The sequence below is a fragment of the Halichoerus grypus genome, chromosome X (genome assembly GCF_964656455.1).
Source record: "Halichoerus grypus chromosome X, mHalGry1.hap1.1, whole genome shotgun sequence".
In the NCBI taxonomy this organism is placed as follows: domain Eukaryota; kingdom Metazoa; phylum Chordata; class Mammalia; order Carnivora; family Phocidae; genus Halichoerus; species Halichoerus grypus.
The window spans coordinates 120,322,944-120,341,051 of NC_135727.1; the positions used below are offsets into that span (position 1 = coordinate 120,322,944).

The window sequence follows — 18,108 nt, forward strand, 5'->3', positions numbered from 1 at the left end:
ATGCAGCCCATATTTTCTAGTCTTGAATCTGGCAACTCTTGGTTTATTTTAATATATCCTGGCTATGCAAAAAATTTTAAATATCGACTTACCACTCCGTCTGGGAAGATGGGAACCCTGTGTTTCTCTTCATGGGTTGTAATGTGCAGATCAGCATCTGAAAAGAAAAACCAGGTAATATCAGCAGGGACTTCAAACAAAACAAAGCAAACACCCAATGTTAAGAATCAAAAGATTGAACTAGCTTATGGGATCAATGCTTCAGATGACGTGAATTTAGACGCAGCATCTGGAGTGATTTTGTTGTTTTCCTGTGTAACGCTCAACTCAAACACCACTCCTCCACTTTTGATTAGCAATATCCTCCCCCAAATGGATAAAAAAATTCGAGTTCCTCCAAATCCTGTGAACTATTAATTTATACTGCATTTCCACCTTGTATTTGAAATACAGATATCTAATCTCGTTGGGAAGTACCTATGACGCTAGGGTTCAGAATCCATGTCTGATTCCTCTTTGATTGGCTCATATGAGATGCTTATAAGTAGTTGATTTTTTTTTAGATTTTATTTATTTATTTGAGAGAGAGTGACAACACAAGAAGTGGGGGGGGGGGGCGGTCAGAGGGAGAAGCAGACTCCTTGCTGAGCAGAGAGCCCAAAACGGGGCTTGATCCTGGGACTCCGGGATCATGACCTGAGCTGAAGGCAGACACTTAACCAACTGAGCCACCCAGGCATCCCCAAGTAGCTGATTTATAAGTGAACAAAAACTATCCCATACTTTTTTTCCATTTCTTGTGATAATTGTTGGTTTCTCTTTCCACTTCCACATGTAGATAGATGCCCAGGCTATGGGTGTAAAGCCGTTACGTGCCTTCTAAGCAGAGTGGCCATACAATATACTAACCAGCCTGGAACATTTCTTACAGGGATAGGTAAGCTTTTAATAATTGTGCCGGGTCACCAGCTGCAGAATGAGAGTGCTCCAAACAAGCTGGGGTGTATGGCAAACTTACTTGTAGGCCACGTACCCTGGAAAAGGAATGGTCCAGGGCATTTTGGAGACGGAAGGAAGCAAGGCTCTCAACTATTTCCTTCCTAGTAACTGTACCCTTGGGCAGCCCTGTAACCCAGCAGAGGAGTAAGTGATATCATAGCTGCTCATGGGCCACGGCTCCTCCAAATTCTGTCGTTTTCCTCAGAGGCTGGAAAAGAGCCTGTTGTACCCAGAACATACGGCAGATGCCATCCAGACCGAGCCTAGGAAGATAATCCCAAGGGAGTGCTCTCTCTGGCCTTTTTTCCTGCTTCTTCCCAGGGAGGTAGGGTCAGAGCTAGAATCTGGCCTGCTGGGTAATGATGCCAGATCGTGGACAGAATAATTGGGGGAAAGAAATAATGTTCTAAGGAAACATTATTCCTCAGCCCCTTACAGTGGAGGGAGGATCCATATACACTAGTTTCTCTATAGTTCATTAAATCACGATAATTCCCAAGTATAAAGGGCAATGTGATATACTTAGGATGAATAAATATTCACTGTGTAGTCTAATTAAGATAGAAAACACAATGAACATTTATTCATTGATTTTTGTTGTCAAATTACTAGTAATACCATTAATGTGAATGTCGGGTGTCAATACTATAATGGAGTGAATTTGAATAATAGCTCATGTCCCTGTGGGTTTTACAGTTCATAAAGTCACCACTGATCTTACTCAATTCATTAAAGTTGTAATCCAAGCATATTTTGTTCAGGCTGGTAAAACTGTCATCAGAATAAGTTCTCCTTTTTAATTTATTCACAACTTACTCTTGTTAAACAGTGACAAACTCCTAAAATATATAAGACTGCCTCATGAGCTGCCTGGGTGGCTCAGTCAGTTAAGTTTCGGACTATAGATTTTGGCTCAGGTTGGGATCTCAGGATCTCAGGACTGTGGGATCAAGCCCCGCCTCGGGCTCCTCCCTGCTCACTCACAGATGCTCTCTCTCTCTCAAGTAAATAAATAAAATATTTTTTAAAAATCTTCAAAAAGAAAAAAAGACTGCCCCATGTAAATATCCTGAAGATAGGATGAGACCCTATAGGGGCACAAACAGAAAACAACCTAATTCTTTCCCTCCCTTGCCCCTTCAAAGCCACTCAGTGGACCTTCTTCTCTGTCCCCAGATAAAGTCTCAGCCAGATTTTCTTAGGAATATAACTCTGGGTAGAATCTGATTGCGCTTAAAGCAGACCCTTCACTACCTTCTGTGGTGTTATTAAGAAATCAGTAAACATGTACAGAATGGTAAGCCCTTTAAATATGGGCTTTTAAAACTTGGTCATCCATCACTGTGGTATATATGGTGATTCAAAGTGTTACTTAAATATTATCTTTTGACATATTTTTTTAAATTTTATTATGTTATGTTGGTCACCATATAATACATCATTGGTTTTTGATGTGGTGATCCACGATCCATTGTTTTCGTATAACACCCAGTGCTCCATGCAGTACGTGCCCTCCTTAATACCCATCACCGGGCTAACCAATCCCCCCTCCCCCCTCCCCCCTCCCCTCTAAAACCAAAACCTTTGACATATTTTTAAAAAGAATTTTTTTTTTTTAGTTTATTATTTTAGGTTATGAGCCATGGTGATATGTTCTCCACATTCTACCCATTTGGAGTTTATCTTAAACCAGGGAGAATTATGGGAGGAAATAAACAGCGCCTTGCTCGATTCATGATTCCAATTTAAAAAAACATTTCTCACGAAATGAAAGAACGGCGAAGGTTAATATTGTTATTATTTTATGACTCAGTTGACCCTATAATTGGACTTCATCTGCCCGATAGCATTTTTTGAGGCTGGGTTTTCATGATGTCAACCGAAGTGGCACATCTTGTTTTCCCAAGCTGGTGAACTGTTCTGGAATTTAGCAGGTTTGCCTCATGGAGCACCGTCCTCCCCGGGCCCAGCCCAGTGGGGGGGGTCACCTTACATGCTTCCCAGAGGGTACATCCTGGGGCCGCTTTGCAGCTCTGCTGGCAGCACAGGAACTTTCCATCCACGAAGAACCCACTGTGGTACTTGATCAGCAGGTGCGGGTTGCCCCTTATCTCTGGGGAACAGGCAGGAAGAAAACACAGCATGAGCAAATACTGGCCCGAGAGAAGAAACACATTCAGTAAGCGCTGTTATCACAGAACAATGAAAACCTTATTTTGCCAGCAACCAGGGTAAGAGAAAATGGTTCCCGAAGGATATAAGTCTTTCACTCAGAAGTTAATAAGCCAAAAAAAAAATTTTTTTTAAAAGTCTACCCAGGTATAGAGTGAGAACAACACAGTAACTTCTATCAGTCTTACAAAAAAAAAAACCTAGAAAATGTATATACAGATTAACTTGGTGATCTAGGGTTTTAGAAATACATCTATAAAGGAAGCAAGTGGGTTAGGGCATGTGGGGTTCAGGAGGCTGAAGTCCTAGATCTCAGCAAGACGAGAAGAAGGTTCTAATGAACATGTATTCCCCTCCGCTCTTCATTTTGAAACATTTCAAAGGCACAGATGAGTTTCAAGACTAGTACAATGAATGTCCGTATACACTTCACCCAGACTCACCAATTTTTAATTATTTGCCGTATTTGCTTTTTCTCTTTCTCTCTGTACATACATACTGTTATTATTAAAAATTTTTAAATTATTGTGTTTTGTTAACCATTTGAAAGTAAGTTGCAGGTATCATGACCTAAATAATGTCACCCATAAATACATCAGCATGTGACTTCTGTTAGTAGGGACGGACCCTTACATAACCATAATACAATTATCAAATTCAGGAACTTTGACACGGATACAACACTACTGCTGAGTATTTTATATTTAAAATTTTCCCAACTGTTCCAGTAATTCCCTTTATAATCATTCACTGTTTCTGATTGGGGATCCAATCCAGAATCACATATGGCCTTTAGTTTTCTAGTTTCCCTTGATCTGGAATCGTCCCTCATCTCTGCTTTGTCTTTCATAACTTTGACTTGTTTACACTAAGGAATGGATCATTTGTGGGGCGACTTTTCTAGGAATATGTGCCTATTTTAAAAAAATAATGGGAATAGGACAATGTTTAAAGAAATGAAATTCTTTTTTTTTCAAATATGCTGTTATTTTTTAAAGATTTATTCAGTCACTTTAGAGAGGGGGAGTGCAGGAGGGGCAGAGGGAGAGGGAGAGAGAATCCCAAGCAGACTCCGCACCAAGCGCAGAGCCCGATGTGGGGCTTGATCCCATGACTCCAAGACCACGACCCAAGCCGAAACCAACAGTCAGACACTCAACCAACTGCACCACCCAGGCGAGGTGCCGCCAAAGAAATGAAATTCTAATACTGGAGTAGAATACTGTTTCTACACCGCATGAGCCTCTCTCAAAATACAGCAGAGAAACCTACAAGGTTTAGTAGAGAATAGTTCAAGAAGAGTCTCTAGGTGGGGAGGGCTGATTCTATGTGTGACTTCAATTCTTTTCTTCTTGATTTTATATTCATCTTAAGGCTTCCTTATTTTAATCCCAGGAGAGTTCTGCTCCTCCTTTCCAACCCCGATTCAAGGAAGTGTTTGGAGATAATAAGTGCTTTGCTGGGTCATCAGATCATAACAAACCATAATTATGTAAAGCATCCAGCACAGCATTTGGCTCAGAGCATGTGTTCAACGAACAGTGGGCTTTAGGTGTTATCATTCCCTTAGTTTAGCTCAGCTCAGCTTGGCTGAAAGCACTGGTATTAAAAAAAAAAAAAAAACCTTTACTAAATATTAATGGGAACTAAAGGGAAATTATTACAGAAGTCACAAAAAGCAAGAGGAGTTACGATTATAAAACACAAGTTTCTGACTAGAAACTGGTCCCAAATGGTCATTGCCATTCCTTGGGCACATGACTTGCCTTCCTGCTCTCCGAGATCTTGCTCCCCATGTGCCAGGATTCCTGTTATTTCCTACTACATGAATTTCGTTTCCTGGGTAACTATTTCTTTTCCAACCACGTCCAAAAGTCCACATTGCGACACTCCCACCATTTAATAATGACAATAAGAGGAACTTGTATATATTAATGTGTGTGTATAGGAGTTTACATATTTCCCTTCACATGTATCATCTCGTTTGATCTACTCAACAGCCTTGCGGGGAGTTGTTACTGTCTTCGTGGCACTTACAGAGCTAGGTAAACTGAGGTGCAGAGTTCCTTGCTCAAGTTCACAGACCTCTAGTGAGTAGCATATCTGAGACTCAGCCCTAAGCTTTTTCTACTATAATCCGATGCACAGATGCCAGCTTCCCTGTAGAACCCCCTTCAGTTTTCGTTTTTGGAAAGAAGGACACGCTTTATCCCCATCTGGTCTTCTGAACTCAGAACCATGGTGGCTGGCACGCCTGAGTCCGCACTCAGTCGGCCCAAACCTCCTGGGTATTGGTTCCCGTCTGGAAAATGCCGTGTCTCCGACGCCCCCTCAGTTTATAATGCCCGAGCTAAATAGCAGACAAAAAGACTTCACAGGGGAGAGGACTTAAGTGAGGAAACTCCTTTGTTTTCCTGCGGTGGGTGGCGGTGGGTTGGTTGGCCAGGCTGACAGCCTATACCGTCCTCCTCTCTTGTTTCCTTCAAGCTGACAGCCAATCTCACCCACCTTCTCTCGTGCTATTTACCAGCAGAAAGGCTAGAAAAACCAGATACTGACTTCCAGCCTCCCTTGCGTATAGAGGTGGTCATGAGACAGAGTTCCGGCCAGTAAAACATCTACAGAAGTTGGCAGGGGACGCTTCTGGAAAAGCTCAGAGCCTTTCCGAGCGCCTCTAAGGGTGGCAGAGCAGAAAGCTCGCAGGAGCCTGGGTCCCCACTGACTTCCCTGAGCTGCTGCCCCTGCCCTAGACCGTCTACCTCCGGACTTGTTAACTGTGTGAGAGGAACCGACGTGCATTTGTTTCAACAGCTGCTTGGCGTCTTTTTACCTGCATCCCAAAGCATCATTAACTGATACACGTGGCTTCCTGTGCACATGGCAGCCCTAGTGATAGGGTCCCTTTGAAGTTTTACGAGGGGCCAAGAGATTCACCTTCGCTTTTTCTCTCTGCTCTCCTTTATGCTCCATATGCCTTTACCTGAGCTCTCCAGGGCCCACCCAAACCTGCCTGCCGTACATAGTTCCAGAAAGACCCACAAAAGACTCTAGGGCATGACTCGAAGCTGCACACCGGAGGTGTCCACACAGCAACTGCTCCCAGGAAGTCCCCCCGGAGGAGACTGAATGGGAAGCAGCCTCTTAGGGCTCGTCCTGGAGGCCCCACTCTAACCACAGCGACTCACGTTTGTGTGTCGGATGCTTTAATATATATGTGAGTCATTCATTTGTGGCTCAAGATCACTCGAGGAAAGAAGCAACGTGACCTCCCGTTTTATAGGTTAGGAAACTGAGATCCAGAGATGTGAGATGTGAGAGAGGTTTCATTAGGTAACACAGCAAAGCAGGAGTTGGATGTAGATTTGTCTGTCTCTAAGACAGATGCCCTTCTCACTTCAACAAGCTGGGAGCAGGGAGAGGGAGGCTTCTCCCCTCACTGGACCACCTGACTATCCTACAGGATAGGTTGCTAAACCCTTTCATGCAGAGGAAAAATGAAGCCCTATGTGTAAAAAAAAAAAAAAAAAAAAAAAAAAATGTATTTGCACCAAAGTGGAGTAGGGGGTTGTCTAACGTGATATACTTTGAAGTACACTGCGAAAGAACCCTAATCGAAAGAAAACAAAACCTCACCCGATCTGGGGACTTAATATCTGAAATTCCACCAGTAGAGTCATTCATTCGAGTTATATACTGTCCTCATACTATCACCTACCTTTCAAATAAGAATATCACGGGGAGAAACATCACAGCGCCAAATTACCAACAGTGTTCTCTCTTCTACCGCGGGCTGTCACCACAGCAACCTGAGAATCCCTGAGCAAAAGCTCCATTAAATCCCCAGTTTTGCCTAGGGTTGATACCACACTGGTTAAAAGGCCGGGTTGGGGTAGTCGAATTGTGAGTTCTCCATTATTAGGTACGTGACCCCCGCCATGTCTCTTTAACTTCACTTATCTGGAAAAGGGAGAATAAGATCACCCCTTTCCATGGACTTGTCAAGAAGATTACTTAAGGAAATGCTTTACAAAGTACTTGGCATAGCAGTTGGCAGATGATAAGTCGTAGGATAGAACTTTCTGTAAACAGCCAAAGTCCGGTAGCCACAGGCCTTGACACAGCCCCGGGAGAATGGAGACTGCCCTGGGAAAGGGAAGCACAGTGGGTGGGGAGCAGGTGGTCTGGCTTCCTCCAGCTGCCTGCTGGGAAGGCACAATAGCTCGCTCTGAGCAGGGCAGGAAAGGGAATGCGAGCCACAGGTTTGCTCCATGTAACAATGAGAATGCAAAATGACAGTGAGCCTGGCACGTTCTCCGAGGTTCCTGGGAAAATCAGCAGATTCTCTCTTGGCCATGGGTCCTTCTACTGCCATATCTCTCCCCTCCAAGCCTCAACAGAACTCCATGGAGGACTCCCTTTAATGACTTTTTAACATTACCTTTTTGTAATGCTTTCAGCCACTGACTTCGGCTCTCTTCGTTTGATGCGTAGACATAGAGAAGCCCATCTTTATAGACAATCTGGAAAGGAAAAGATTGGATGCATTTAGATACAATTGCATGCATGGTTCATTCCGGCGCGACTGCACATTTCCTGGTATCCCAAAGAAAAGTTGAGTTTGCTTATAAAATAGGCATTTGCTCTGGAATTAGATGGAAAAAAATCTAGTTATTTTTATCCTCCGCCTCTCAGTTTGTTTTATCCCAGACACTTCTACACTTGGGAAAAATCACAGCAACGATGCATCTGACATCAGTGAACATTGAGGTCTCGGCATGGGTGCCCTGGACCATATAAATTTTATAATTTAGACAGAATTATAAAAGTCTAAAATGTTAGATATTACAGGTGTCTTAGGAATGTTCTGGTCCATCCACCGACCCAGTGCATGACTCTCTTTATAGCCCATTGGAAAATGTTTACCTGCTCTATCCTTAAAAATATCTTCAGGGACGAAATGTCCTTTACTTTTGCTAAGCCATCCTTGGCAATTTCCATATATTCTGATCATTATATAGTTCATACTTATATTGAGTAAAAATAGGTCTCCCTGTTACTTCATTCCCTTGGGTCAGGTCCCTCCCCAAGGAATCCCCAGCAGAAATCATTGTCTCTTCTTTAAGATGCTTGTTTAAATGTCAGAACATTATAATGTCTTCCCCATATCCCTCTCTCGTTTATTCATTCAGTTTTTATGAGTAAATGATACAGATCCTTTATTAAATAGCTACTAGTTTCTGGGCTCTTTCCTAGACACTTTAAGATCTTAATCCTGTCTCGGCTCTGTGAAATGTGGATGATTATGCCCGCTTGGCGAATGAAGAAACGAACTTGGATAGAGGGTTGAGTGCATTGCCTATGGGAACGCCAGGACAAACTGTGGGGTTAGGAGCTCTGGGAACCTCCGAACCCTGTGCCCTTTTGAGCGTCCCATGCCTCTGTGATACAAATTTGAAGCATCTTCCAAGAAACCCCCCTGGTTTCTTCCAATTGGAGAGTGAGGAGTGAATCTTCCGCTTCCCAGGACACCACAGCTCCTTCAACTTAACACTCACCCTCATTATAATGATCTGCAAATGCCCTGGGGACGAGGATGGCATTTGATTCCTTGTAGTGTGCCTAGTACCTTGGAGCCCCTTAGAAATGCTCAGCAACTTTTAATGAAAGAGACTGTCAGGCCCCAAGGCAAGTCAGCCCCCTGTGGCTTACTTGCTCCTCTTTCTTTCTCTCACTCTAGGGAAAGCAGATTGGTAGGTCGAATTTCAACAAAGTGCCCAGCTCCCATCTGGGGAAGTTCCAAGCCTTGTCATTGTCTTGGCCATTTTGCAACATCTTTTGTTATTGCCAATATATGGAGTTTGTAATAGAATGTGGTCCCTCTTACCTGAAAAGGGTACTGTCTCTCCACAGGGGTCTGCTCCTCAAGATTTACTTTCTCCACACATCTGATTTTCTTAATCTCAATTGATCCTTTTCTGCTGCCTCTTCTCTGATTTGAAAACCAAAATATAAGATGTGTCATGCGATAAACAATGGGACACAAAGAAAAGCATAAAGTGAAGGTTATCCTAGGCGGGAGATTGAGAGATGGGACGGGTATGTGAGAATTTTTCCAATTGTTCCATCATAGTCAAAATCCAGTGGCAACAGAATATATTTTCGAGTGTGGGCACAAACTCATATACTCCTCCAAAAGCAAGTCTAGAAGCAGCCCTTAATTTTGTTTAATAATCTTGAAACATATTTCCATCATCTGCCATGTGCTTAATCTATGGAAGATCAAGATTTAACTCCAGAAAGCATCTTTTAAAATTTGGCGGGGGGGGGGGGGGTTGGGTGGAGAGAGGGAGAGAGAGAATCCTAAGCAGGCTCCACGCCCAGAGCTAGATATGGGGCTTGATCTCACGACCCTGAGATCACCACCCAAGCCTAAATCGAGAGTCCGAGGCTGAACCGACTGAGCCACTTGGGCACCCCCCGCCCAGAGAGTGTCTTAATTTTGTTTCAATTTTAGGACAGTATTTTAGGATTTCTACTCTGATAGGCTTCTTAGCTGAATAGAATTAGTCTGATTTCCAGCACGGTGTTTCTTATCTTCAGCACTATTTGGGGCCAGAGAATTCTTTGTGATGGGGGCTGTTCTGTACATTATAGGATATTCAGCAGCATTCCTGGCCTCTACCCACTAGATGCCAGTAGCCCACTAGACACCCCTCTCCAAATTATAACCAAAAATGTCCCCTGGGGGCCAAAAATCACCCTCAGTCAAGGACCAGTGTTCTAAAGTTACAATTTGCCTTAGTAAAATTAGCCAATATTTTAAAACCCTTGATCTTGGTTTAATCATACCTTGGTTAAGAAAAGACAATGTGATAAGTGAAGGCAAGTTGATCTTGGCTGTGTGAGCTAAGAAACGGGACATTGTTTCATTATAATTAAGCACTTTGTGGAGACTCAAGATATATAAATAGTATAAACACAATCGAATAAGCAGGGTCTCACCATTTTGTCATATTCATAGTAGGAGAGATCTGTTTTGGTTAAAACAAAAAGCCTCTCTTTGTAATTACTTGGCGACATTTTCTTTTTTTGCTGTGACCTTTTGAGAAGAAGTTCTTCTAGAATGGATTTTGTGTCCATATTGTCGTCCTAAGTAAAATAAAATGATGAAAATGAGTGTTTGCAGCACCTAGCTACATTCTCTTTTAGCCTTCAGAATTTTGAGTCAACTGTTTCTCATTCAGGGATAATATAAATAATACAGTTTTTACAAATCAGGTTTAGGATTAGCGAAGAAATTTTAACTAAGCAGACTCAAAAACACATACACCTGCCCTTCATTCCTACGGCCTTGGCCCTGACTTTTATAAATATGTTGATTTGTTTACAACATTTCATGTGTTTTACTCGCCTCCCACTCCGGATCATAAATGCACTGTCTTTGTACTACCCTCCAGACCACCTTATCAAATTTCTCCTTATTTCTTAAGCATTCTGTAGGCATTTGTTGAATCGAATTGGCTATGATCAAACTTTGAAATATTTGAACTCCAGACAGCTCACCATATCTAAAGTGACTGATCAACACATTTCTCTCCAACACTGTGGCTGGCTGTTTGACCCGATCATCCAGGCCACTGTGAGACTCTGATATCATTGTAAGTGATCCCCACAGTTCCCGATCATGATCCGATCTTTAACATAAAGGACAGGGGTCTACTTTTCAATATTTCTGAGAACAAAACATTTAAAAATGCCATCAAAATCAATCTAAAAGAACTGAACAAAATTGGTACCTTACAAACTAAAAACACTCTTGCTTTTCCTTCCAAAGCCATGGAGAACATTAAAGCTTAAGGTAATTCTAGAAAATAAATCCATTGATTTTCTGGTTCTACTAAGACTGTTGCTTCAACCCTCAGTCCGATATCAGGTCTGGTGATGAAAAGTAATGTTAAAAAAAAAAGTAATGTTAAGCAGTAGGCCACGAGAGATCAACTTTCTTATGTTCTTCTTTGCTTTGCGAAATCACATGAATACTAGCCGTCAGATGTTCAATAGTTTCTATCTTCCTTTGTTTACTGATAATCTGAACGTCATTACCTTTACTCACCTTGCATTCGATCAGCCGGGGTGCGCTTGTGGGTCCTTAACTTCAACCCTCGAGCTCTAAGCAAAACCTTGCTGCTCTGGGACACTCATATTCCCTCTGGCTATGCCAGGATCATGCATTACAAAGAAAATATTTGCATCCTATTTATCACTCTCCATCAGGAAGCACCCACATAGGCATTGCTCTGTGTGGATGGGGGGGGGGTTGCCAAGTGAACCTGTCCAATCACTAAAGGCCACTCCTCACTGGCCCTGAGCATAATGGGCCCACTATGGCAAGGAAGTGGGAGGGAAGGGAGACACATTGAATAAACCACAGTCAGGTCCAGCCAGCTTCCCTCCTGACATAGACAACACCACTCTAGAAACGGGAATCAAGAAAATCAGCCTATGTTCATTATTTATACAGATGAAGTGGCTATTTATTAATCCCTCAAATGTTCTCTAAGGGCATCGTTTGGTTTAGAGGCAGAAGTAATGGAAATCTTATCCATTACAAATCTTATCCATTGGTTACTTTCTGTTTTGAATATTGTTTTAGCGGGGCGGGGGGAGTCTAATTCCTTTGGGAAAGTAGAGTGGGTTTCTTTTGAGCACAGTGGGTGCTATTTGTCATGGTCACTGGTTTCTTGGCCCCCGGACTCAAAGATGGGGCAGAGGTTGGTGGCAGTAAACCCAGCCTTTGTTAGAAACTCTACACATGCAGCTGTTCAGATAAGATGATTTTCTACACCCAAAGTCTATGGCCGGAAGAGAATTTCCTTGAAGACTTACTGAAACTGTGGAGGATCTAGTTTTTTGGAGGTGCATTCCCCTTTGGGGGAGCCATACCACACTGGGCATAGTTTAAAGGCACTTTTGCCTTTTACATTCCTGCGTTCTAAAATTTTACTAACAAAGCATACAAAGAAAACTGTGAAAACTTTTGTCAAACGTCTTTTAGATCCACAGCTAAAACATGACTCCTTAAAGCGGAATGCTAGTTAAATAGATCTGGTTAGTTGAATACAAAATTTTTACTTTTCAAAAAAAAAAAAAGTTTACTTTTCAAAACTTTTTCAGTTGCTGAATGAACTTGTAACATTAAAAGCACTGTTTTCAAAAGGCAAATCGGCAGGCAGGAAGCAGCCTTTCCCGGTACTTCATGACCATACACACACTTTTCTGTTTATAGAAATTTACATTCATTACATTAAAGATTTGGGGGGAGATTTTATCTAAAAGATTAATATGGCGAGTCACAGACACCATTGACAAATGAAATTCACAAGGTTGCTTCTGTATATTGAAGGGAAGAAGAACATTGGCTAGAAAGGAGGGTACCAAGTCCTCGAGCACATTCTCTTGTCAATCTCCAGGGCTTCATTCCTGTTGTTGCATCTGATGCAATATAATTTGTCAAATTTCGACAAAATTGTTCATTCCAAAGCTCTGCCTTTTGTGAATTTTTTGGCTTTCATTTCTAAAATCAGACGTGATGTGTGTTTATTCTACAAAATTAAGAACTACCAACAAGCAAAAGAAAAAAAAACCTGTTAACATCTTGGTGAACGTACCTCTCGATTTTTCCGAATATACTTGTGCATGTGTCTATTTTCACAAACATGAGCTCACACTCTGTGCAGATAGGTCTGTAATCTGTTGTTCTCATGTAACACACACCTGGGGACACATGTCTTTGGAGACCTTCAGAGTTCTATTCCCTCAGCTGGCCCCCGGAGCTTCCTAACGAACTTGAGGAACCCCGTTTTGATGACTCACGCTTTGGTCTCATCCAGATCAGTTTCTTCTAGGACAGTACCTGGTTCCTGCTCCAGTTTGGACCTGCCTTTCTACTTCTATTTGCTTCTATCGCTTCCTTGTACTCTTCTCCTACATTAGCCTAGATTCTAAAATGAAGGCATTTCTATGGTCTCCCTTGGTATAGGAAGAGATGATGAGTGATGACTAATTTTTAGAAATGTAATATTGCCTCCCTGTATCAGGACGATAAGTCGACAGGCTCAGGTACCACTGTTGACTCAAACGCCTGCCCGACGGCTAACAAATTCGGCTCTGCCTGCCCATATTTAAGGTATATTCAGTTGGGAAGGTTAAAAAAACACTTAAAATGAAATGAGAGGGGCGCCTGGGTGGCTCAGATGGTTGAGCGTCTGCCTTCGGCTCGGGTCATGGTCCCAGGGTCTTGGGATCGAGTCCCGTGTCGGGCTCCCTGCTGGGTGGGGAGCCTGCTTCTCCCTCTGCCTCTGCCTCTCTCTTTCTCTCTCTCTGTCTCTCATGAGTAAATAAATAAAATCTTTAAAATATTAAAAAAAAATAAAATGAAATGGGATCCTAAAGCTAGTTAGTATTAGCCAGAGATCTATTTCCATAGAAGAGCCGGCAGAATTTGGCTGGGCTCTCATATTACCACCTACATGGAATAGATACGTCAATTTGCTTACCAAATAGCCCAGGCTGCCTATTTCCATAAGCACAAGAAACTAGAGAGAGATTAAAGTGCAGGGGAGGCAAAAACAAAAAACAAAACCAAAAATACTGTCAGAGACCAATATAGCGTTTTCTCTAGGGAAGCCAGCAATTGTCATGTAACCCATAACATGCGTAAGAGGTGAATGCTAAATTAACGTGACTTGGACTCTCCATGGTTACTTAGCATTTGTAAGGAAATGTTATCAGGAGAGTAGGGAGTTCAGCTCTGCAGTTCTCTCCAGCACACTTGATTTTGAGCCTGCAGCGTGCCGGACCTCGAGTGAGTGGTTCCAGAAACGAGGATCAGCTCTCCACTGCCCAAGTGACAAGGAGCAGACTTGAGAGATAGGTTTCATAGCTAATTAACGTGCGAGGTGGCCGGACAGCAGTGGACTCAGAAGGCATGGAGGAGGTTACAGGGCTGTCATTTATGAGCTGGGTCACCCTGACCGAGCCCTTTCCCTGCGCTAAGCTTCAGTTTTCTGATCCGGATATATGAGATGGGTTATATAGCTCTCTCAACTTTACGGGACACGAATGAGAAAGCTTATGTCAAAGTTCTGGGCACACCATGGGCACTGAACCACGACTGAAAAAGAAAAGGGGGGAAAGGAACAACTGAAATGCTAGAGCAGAGCCCATGTTCTCTTTGCTCTGAATGGCCCAAGGAAGGAAAGTTGTTTCTTTTTCTTAAGATAATCAAGAAAGACGTTATGGAAGGGAGGACATTAAAACTGGACCTTGAAGGATATGAGTGATTGTAGCAATAATAATCCTAGCTAACATTTAAAGGGGGCTTGCATTATGCCAGGCACTATTTAAAGCACCTTAAAAATATGCATTCGTGGGATGCCTGGGTGGCTCAGTCGGTTAAGCAGCTGCCTTTGTCTCAGGTCATGATCCCAGGGTCCTGGGATCCCAAGTCCCACCTTGGGCTCCCTGCTCAGTGGGGAGCCTGCTTCTCCCTCTGCCTGCCGCTCCCCCTGCTTGTGCTCTCTCTCTCTCTCTAGCAAATAAATAAAACCTTTGAAAAGAAAAAAAATATGCATTCCTTTACTCTGTGGGGTAGGCCTAACCCCCCCATCCTATGGGGTATGTCCTAATTCAGTCACCTTATGGAGTGGTTAGGAAAAAAGCAAAAGGTGGTAAAGCCATGTCCTAATACCTTATGCTGAATTAGTAACACACAGCACTGCTTAGGTGATAGAGGTTGGTCAGGGGAGAAGCACCCAGCTGGTGGGTTCAAATCTCTGCTCCAGCTCTGTGCAACCTGGCGTGTTACTTAACCTTGCAAAAGCCCATCTTCCCCATCCGTAAAGGGAGTAAAACAGTAACCGCCTCGAAGGGTCAGTAGGAGTCGAGAGAAAACGGCAGTATGATGCCTAGCACGCTCGCAGATACTCCCCAATTCTGTACCCCTTCCCCTCATCACTCCCTAGGTAAAGTTAAAAAAAAAAAAAAAAAAAAAGACCATAGGAAAGGTTAAAAACTGAAGAGAATGAAACGAGCCTTGATGATAAGATCTCAGTTCTCATCCCCCTTCCCAGCAGGGGGCGGGGTGGGGGTGGGGGGGTGTGGCAGGAAGACGCCGGGTGCATGGTCTTGTCCGCAAGCACCTGCCCTGTACGTGGGTTTCGAGCTTGCAGTCCTGGGCTGGCTCACCTGAGATTCAGGGTGAGCCAGCCCCTGACGGACTGTGTTCTTGTGCCCCTGGCTTTCTTACAAATCAATGCGTGGATGTCACTGCGGGTGTGGTCCACGGACTGACGGTATCCGCGTAGCCCGGGAGCTTGTGAGAAATGCAGACGCTCAGTTCCCACCCCAGACCCTGAGAATCTGCATTTTAGCGAGATCCCCAGGTGCCTCGTGTGCTCATGAGAGTTTGGAAAGCCCTGACCTAGACCGCGATGCACGCGCACTCCTTCTTAAATCCAGTGACCCTGTCCTGGTCCGCGAGAGCTCTCAGCATTCTCTGGCGGTGGCTGTTCCTGAAAGCTTCACCTCCCCCGTCTTTCCATCGCCACCTAAAATCCCCCCAAACCCCAGACGTTGGAAGCCTTCCGAAACCTGAGAACAAATATTTGCAGTTAAAGTAACACCATAAAAACACAGGTTAAATAAAAGCGGGTAAGAGGAACATCTCGGTCTTTTTGGAAGCAGTCAGGAAGCCAGCATGCAAAGCCGCGGAAGGGCAATGCCCGCGGACGAGGTCGGGGAGAAGCCGCAGAGGAACCGCGCTGAGCCCGCCGGAGCGGCCGGCCATACGGACACACAACCTGACAGCCTGCCTGAGCGAGGCTGCTGAGCTGGGGGAGGACTCGGCAGTAAGACCGTCGCAGGCCTCCAAATTACATGGTCTCATCCAAAGTCCCCGGAGGAGCCCCAGCTATTTCATATTCGTCATTCTGAACCCATTTGCCTGGAGGATATGACATCGTGTGGCCACCTGCCGCCGCAACGCACCATTCTGGCTCTGTCCGCCGCCGGGGTCCGCCGCGGTGCCGTTCCTCCGCCCTTGCCCGAGCGCAAGCCCCAGCTGCCCTCCTGCCAGCCGCAGCAGCCAATGTCTCACATTTTCCCCGGCTGCTGGGTCAGAAATGGCTACATTACTCAGTGCCCCCAAAACGTTTATTGTCCTGCAAGGGCCTTACGCAATCCCACAGGAAACCACGCTCAGCACTTAGCCAACACTTGTTGATCTGATTGAATGCAACAAAAACGGAGACAAAAGCCTATTTCATAAAGGTTCCAATTTTGATAACCACAGCTCCTGTTTTTCCCAGGCAGCCCTCGGGGACATGTGATAACCCTGCCTTTGTTTATAGAGCTCTGGGCTGCAAAGGACCAGAAAATAGCTCGGCAAAACCCCACTTCTGACGCTGGCTTCTCTCACGAATCAGGAAACCATGAGGTAACGCCGAAGAGCGCAGAGAATAAGCAATGAAAGCTTCAACTCAACACTGGACGAAGGGACGCTGCAGGAAATGTGGCAGAGAAGGACAGTTAATATGACCGAGAAGGAGCACATGTCCACACCTTACGTTATTAAGAAATCCAGAAGTGGAAAAGAGATCGCTTTGGCTCCGGGAGCAGGCACCACGCTTGCAAGGAAAAAGTGTGATTGTCACTCGACGTCATTATGACAGGATCGCAACTTTCGGCTTTCCTCATGCCACCCTCTTCTCTGGGGTGCACGGACTCGTCCTATGTGATGAACCTGACGAATTCGTTGAGGCTCTGCTCTCCACAGCCGAAAGCCTCAATCATCCTTTTGGTATGCAGCGACACACCGTATTAACTCATACATGGTCGGCTACTTTAACTTACTTGGCAACATCCATGGTGTGACGAAATCTCGGGTTGGCAGAGGAGAGCGAAGCTACCGACTTTCAAAGAGGTCTCCTCTTGAGTAGACACAGGACTAGCATCACTTCTATTTTCTCGTCATTCAGTCAAGTGTTCTTGAGCACCGACCATGTGCTAAGCATTCTGTTAGGGGCCGGAGACAGAAGTCAACAGAACAGGGGCCGCCCACATCTTCAGGGGCCTTATGTCTAGTGGAGGCAGAACCCCAAGGAAAGGTTTAATTACAGTAGAGTGTGTGAAAAATAGCTTACAGAGCTATTGTCAATGTTTCTGTTTGAAACTGGAATTTGGGAAGGGGCAAAGAGTCCCTCAGAAGAATTCCCAAGAGGGGAGCTTACACCCTGATAGCAAATGAGCCACTGATGGACCCCAAATAGCTCTTCGGTCTCTGGGAATAAAGTAGGCAATCATTCAAGAAACTCAGGGTGAACCAGAGTACCCGTGGCACAGTGACTTGGCCAAATAAATGAATTCCACACTCTGCTAATTAACTCCCTTTCCCACACGGCGATTTGTATTTACTCCACCGTTTAAACATGGTAGCATGGCAGAAGGTCAATTCTAGAATAAAGAGTAAATTTCGGGGAGGCGGAGAAGGAAGCGGTAGAACCCTGGAAACACCTGGGCACAATCTTAGGATTCCCATCCCTTCTTGTGCCTTGAAACACTCAAGGGCAGCTGGGAGGAGTGGTTTCCTCTGAGTCAAATGCCACAGATTTACTGACTTATTCTATTCATTCACTTCCTCTGCCACCTCTCCCGGACCTTTCTTCGGCTCTGTATTTTCCATGTCTTCAGTTTCATTCTAACTTGTTGTAGCAACCTGCTATGTCGATTACATGATTTAATTTGTTCAAATGATAGTCTACATTGTCACCTGTGCCCGGTGAGACCCTTAGGAACGTGCTCTAAAGCTTGTTCCTGCAAGCCTTTAGCAGGCAACAAGCTTCTGCCGGGATGCGTGAGATAATTTGACTTCATGACGTA

The 18,108-nt window shown here is 44.2% G+C and overlaps 1 protein-coding gene across 2 annotated transcripts in view; it reads right to left on the reverse strand.

Annotated features, from left to right (window-relative positions):
- Positions 1-16,375, reverse strand: part of BMX (BMX non-receptor tyrosine kinase) — a 49,278-nt gene extending 32,903 nt beyond the window's left edge. For both annotated transcript variants that reach the window (XM_036107292.2, XM_036107290.2), the window contains exons 1-6: positions 16,219-16,375; positions 10,174-10,320; positions 9,056-9,160; positions 7,610-7,691; positions 2,993-3,112; positions 93-157 (exon numbers count right to left, since the gene is read on the reverse strand). In XM_036107292.2, the coding sequence (XP_035963185.1) occupies positions 93-157; positions 2,993-3,112; positions 7,610-7,691; positions 9,056-9,160; positions 10,174-10,320; positions 16,219-16,221 (522 nt within the window). In that variant the 5' untranslated portion in view covers positions 16,222-16,375. The remainder of the gene's footprint in view (positions 1-92; positions 158-2,992; positions 3,113-7,609; positions 7,692-9,055; positions 9,161-10,173; positions 10,321-16,218) is intronic.
- Between the last annotated feature and the right edge of the window lie 1,733 nt (positions 16,376-18,108).